Source organism: Halichoeres trimaculatus, unplaced genomic scaffold (assembly GCF_033239565.1).
Source record: "Halichoeres trimaculatus isolate MK-OKI-2021-1 unplaced genomic scaffold, fHalTri1.1 fHalTri1_scaffold_25, whole genome shotgun sequence".
Lineage (NCBI taxonomy): Eukaryota > Metazoa > Chordata > Actinopteri > Labriformes > Labridae > Halichoeres > Halichoeres trimaculatus.
The window spans coordinates 956,786-962,108 of record NW_027437203.1 but is presented as its reverse complement, the minus strand read 5'-3'; the positions used below and the strand labels follow the sequence as shown (position 1 = coordinate 962,108).

The 5,323-nt window shown below is 46.5% G+C and overlaps 1 protein-coding gene across 1 annotated transcript; it reads right to left on the bottom strand.

The window, feature by feature from the left end:
* Window positions 1-1,434: 1,434 nt before the first annotated feature.
* On the bottom strand, window positions 1,435-3,537 carry LOC141786295 (zinc finger MYM-type protein 1-like). The gene has a single exon (XM_074665034.1). The coding sequence runs from the start codon at window positions 3,535-3,537 to the stop codon at window positions 1,435-1,437; it is 2,103 nt and encodes a 700-aa protein (XP_074521135.1).
* Between the last annotated feature and the right edge of the window lie 1,786 nt (window positions 3,538-5,323).

The window sequence follows — 5,323 nt, the reverse complement described above, 5'->3', positions numbered from 1 at the left end:
AAACGCACAACCGGCCGCTTCATGCACACTGCTAATGTGCTAACCTCGCTGATTTCATTCAGTGGCTTGATGATGATGATGATGATTCTGTCATTTGATTGGTTTGAGGCCAAAGACAGGGTGGCTTCCCTTGACACGGTCTTGGCCAATCACAGGTGAGTAGTGACCGCAGCCTCATCTAATTGGTTATTTATTTATTTTTTTTCACCAAGGGACGCCAACTCTGCTTGGCTTCCTTGCAGGCAACAGTGTGCAGTATCATATTTTCACCACTTATTCACAGCATAACATTTAGGAGGGCGCTGTTTTACACATTGTAAAATGCTCAATAAGTAGAGGAGAGAAATAAGGAGGAGATGACAGTGACGAAACACAGAAGAATTATCGAAACTGTTATAAAGGAGTATTTTCATTAAAACACAGCTACAGTCTGAAAAAAGTGATGAAGCATGGCTTCCCATGGCTTTTACGGTTGCTAGGCGCTACCCGAGTAGCTGCCTGTTGCAGCAGCTCTCTCGTCTTTGTCCGTTTCTTGTAATTTTTTCGTCTCTTTTTCGTCATCTTTGTATTTGGAGTGGATCATCACTTTGTATGGTTCATTGTCGGTCACGGACACCAAACTTTTTGTGGCTTCGGCGGTATTTTTTACTACTTTTCTCCTGTGTTTGTCTGGAGATCCTACATGTAACCATGGCTGCATTGTTTACATGCGCAATTAGCTGTTAGCAGCAGTGGCGGCCCGTGATAAAAATTACCGAGGAAGCCAGCTTGGACAACGAATTTAATTCAGTATTCACCTGTTATTTCCATGCAAACAATGTAGCCTACTGTTACAGTACTTTTATTCTACCCACTTCTCATTCATTCCAGTGAAAAAAAAGAGGACAGCATGTGTGAGAGACAGTAAGCCTGCGGGGGCGGACGTTCTGGAGAATACCTGAACCGAACTGATCTCTGGAAACGGCTTTTGTTGGCGGCAGAAACGACTTCGTCTTTACAGCGCACTTTTCTTGAAAACGGCACAGAAAATAGTTGGACAGGAAAATGTGCGGCTTCGTGTGGATGTAGCCTGAGTTTGACTGACTTATTGACTGTTTTGTTGACATTCCCTTTAGCGCAGCTCCATCTAGTGTATGCATAACGCAACCCCAGCCACTACTATAGCTTCTAATCTATGCGCCCTATAATGCGGTGCGCCCAATATATGAAAACAGTTGTCAAATAGGCCAGTCATCGAAGGTGCGTCCTATTTCCGAAGCGCCTTGTAGTGCGGAAAATACGGTACATTATGCATAAGAAAAAATGTGACAACTCTGTCATCAAAAAGGCCACGGCGGGCCATGGTGCTGTCCACGGTGCTGAAGCTGGACAGGTACAGGGGCATGGCAGCCCATTTGTCACAAGATGCATACATTTTTTTAATGTAACTCACCGCTACTTGAAGAGCAATGGCATTCTTCTATCCTTCATCGTGGCAAACCGAGTAGTGATTCTGTCATATAGCTCCCCGCGGGACTTGAGGTCTTGTGTGACAGAAGACTCCATGGAGATTTTGGCCAAATGTCCCAGTCTGTCTTGTCCACAGCTGTTTCTCAAGTAGGTTTTGATCCTTTTCAAGCAGGAAAAGGACCTCTCTGCAGACGTGCTTGACACAGGTATGGTGAGCATCAGCCTCAGTAGTTTGCAAACTTCGGGCAAGGCAGAGGTCAGTTCATCTTTAATGAGCATCTTCAGGAGCTCAGCTGGTGGCTTGTGAAAGAGGGTATCTGCATAGATGACTTGCAGCTCATTTCTCAGTCTCAGTTCATCAAAAACTGGGTAGGTTTTAACCAACTGAGAGATCTCAACCCCCGGGAATCCTGCAGGCTGGGAATACGTCTTAAATGACGCATTATCCAGGACACAAAAAAAACTTAGACACTTCATGTCCTCAAACCTGTGTGTCATGTGCTGCACAATACCATCAAGCAGCTGGAAAAAGAGGCGTCGGTAGGCATCCACAGGCCCTGTGTCCTCATGTTCCCCATCCGGAGTGACTCCCAGCTCAAAATCTGCCCAGGCCCGGCAGCGCTGCTTGCGTCGCAGCTGGTTTGGCATCCCAACAGCCTGTACTGTCTCCTCGTACAGCTGATTGAAGGTTTCGGTGCTCCGGGTTGCTTTTAAAGCAGTCAAAGTGCCATTGACTCTTTCCTCACAGTTTCTAATGGCCAACGCTCTGCTCTGAAGCACCTGGAAAAGGGGCTCAGTCAGACCAAAAATCGTCTTGAAAACCCCAAGCATGAACATGAAATCAAAGTCATCCAGCTTCTGTCTCAATGCCGAGCTCTGTGCTATTGCATCCTTGTCCCAACCAGGTTCAGCTGTGATCCGATCCAATGCAGTGATCAGTGATCCTCGGCCCTCATGCACTGCGTGCACTGCGCGGCTTTTAAAGTTCCACCGAGTGGTGCTGCCGCCGGGCACGCGGATGCTGTCCACTTCTTTGAGCAGTGCTGTGCGCTTAGGTGAGCGGCTGAAGAAGTTGTGGAAGGAGTCGAGAGAAGCAAAAAACAGTCTTGATTCCCGAATATTGCTTGTCCCCTGAGCCAAAACTAAATTAAGTTTGTGTGCATAGCAATGAACAAACAATGCGTGCCGACATTTTACTTTTACGAGCGCCTGAACGCCTCCTCTCTGGCCACTCATACAGCTGGCGCCATCATAAGTTTGACAAATCAGCTTTGTCTCGGGATTGTAGCTGCCAATTGTTTTCATCACCACTGCAGCAATGGTTTCAGCATCTCTCTCCAGACTAATATCATGGAAACCAAGAAACCTCTCACATATGATGCCGCTCTCGTTTACATAGCGGACTATGACTGTCAGCTGGCACCTGCACGATATGTCAGTGGTATCATCCACCTCAATGGCTATGAATGGAGCAGCATTTATTTCTTTATCAATTTCTTCCTGGATGACATGAGCAGTGCTTTCGATGATGTCATTCTGAATTGTCTTTGATGTGCCGGTAAATGCGGTTGCTGATGATAAATGCTCCGCCATGGTGGTGTCAAATTCAGCAAAAGTCTGCACAAGCTCCATGAAGTTTCCCCTGTTGCCGGAGCTGCTGGTCGATTCACTGTGGCCCCGGAATGCCTGCTCCTGGCCTCCGAGATATAATACAGCAGCAATCAACCTCTTCAAAATGGCACGGTTTTTCTCCACCTGTTGGTTGTGCCTCGTTACGCTTATTGCAGCCGCTTGATCCAGTGCTTCATCAATCCGTACTCGTCCGAAAAGTTTAAGTTTGAGCTCAGATGTTATACGGCCTCTGGACTTTGAATGCCTCTCCATGGCCCTCGCGAGGTTGGCCAGATCCACGAATCCTGTGGTGCTCCAGGGGTTGTTCAAGGAGCCTGATCTGTCAAACAGCAGACATGGCCAGCAGAAAAGCTGGTTAAGCCTGGCACTCCCTGTTAGCCACTCGTTTCTAGCATAGTTAGCTTCACAAAAAGAGCGGACTTTTCCATCGGCTCTGCCCTTCGTTAAGTGGAGCATTGGAGTCGGCCTACCGTCCCGCTTGACCTTTAGTTGAACCTCAAAAGGAAGTTTTTTGAAGTCATTTTTTACAAAAAAATCAAGATCTTTGTCACCATCCATAGCTGAACTTTCTGTGTGGGCTAACACTGACACTCACACTGGCGCCGGCACAGTTGAATCAGTGTGTTTATTTTTTCGTAACGGTGTGTTATTGGCTGGAAGCCAGATTCGATCTGGCCTCCCTCATATCTTTTTTAATGATGCATCAACCAGTAAGCGATGAGCCTTGCTTCAACCTGATTGGCTAATACAGGCTGTTTTTTTTTCTAAGGGAGGCAAAGTGAAGCGGGCCTCCGTGCTGACTGACAGGGCAGAGGGCATGAGACACGTAGTGTAATACACAATGAGAGCTTGACAGGAGGGCGCTGTTTTGCTTCTCACGCTAAGCCAAAGCAGAGGTGCGCCAATGTAGTGTTTTGACAAGGAAATGACAATATAAAATACATTGTGGTTAAGCTTGTTTATAGGCTATTTTTTTTCTTTCTTGTTATATTTTTTGGGGAAGCCAGGCTTCCCTTGGCCTCCGTGAAAAACCGCCACTGGTTAGCAGCCTGTAGCATGTCAATGCTAACTAGTGTAGGGCTTGATGATTTCCCTCGAGCTGAGGAGGAGGCGGTGAGGACGAAATGCTGGTTCTCGGATGTGAGCTGGGAGGTGACGACGTGGACCTGTCCTTCCATCCATCGTTGTTGGGAACGTGGAATCTCGCTCCGGGGGGTGGATGAGCTAGCTGTGCCAATCCAGCGGCATCATGCTGTTCACGGACGTGGCTGACGGAGCAGACATCGGACGCCGCGACACATCGGAGGAGCTTCGCCTGCTGTGAGCAGACAGGATCCAGGAGACAGAGACTGAACAGACTGCTGGGGAGGCTCAGTCCTGGACCCTGTGGAGGTGGAGACTGGCTGGGCTGGAGAGTGGTGGACGAGTGGTGGACGGGATGTCGTCATCTAATTTCTTATGGACATTTTTGCACTTTCTATACTCTTTCTTACTTATGTTTTCTTAAATGCTGCGGTGACTCCTGAATTTCCCCTCAGGGATAAATAAAGTATTTTTCTATTTCTATTCTTTCTTCTATTCTATTCCCTTGGCCTCCGGGAGAAAACGCCACTGGTCATTATTTGACACCAATTCACGCTACACCACTCAGCCAAACCAGCACCCCAAATAACAGAAAATTTTACTCAAAGTGGCTGTTTTCAACCCCAACAGTCCACAAGGGTCAAACAAAGAAAATGGTGCTTTTCCGCCAAAACAAGGTTTCAAAGTTCTTGTTTGTTTCACTGAGGATATGATTTTGTCTGCCTTGTTTAGGGTTGTCTTGATTGTAATAACTAGAATGTTAATTTCAGTGAAAATGGTAACAGGCAGCTATTTAACCCTAGCATTTCAAGTGAAAGTGATTAGTGTTGACATAACATAACACAGGATCACATTGTTCTTTAACTGTAAAAAAAAATTAATCATCATTAATTTTGAAATTAGAAAGAAGAGACGACACTCCAGAAGAGGTCAACTGAAATCGTGACTTTTTAATAATGACCTCAGAATCCTGTCGTTGTTGAGTCAAATGAACCCTTTAACACAGCTTGCCTACAAAAGTCCAAAACCACTGTCATTTGTTGAGATGCAGCTCTCCAACTGAAAAAAAAGATCTCCATAAGAGCAGATATGACCAGGCAACCTGAGGGTGCGGAAGCATGTGGATGAAGTTGGATGCTGTCCTCGGACAACCTCCACC

Coding starts and splice junctions, on each gene's coding strand:
- LOC141786295 (XM_074665034.1), bottom strand. CDS start 3,537: ATGCTCCACTTAACGAAGGGCAGAGCCGATGGAAAAGTCCGCTCTTTT.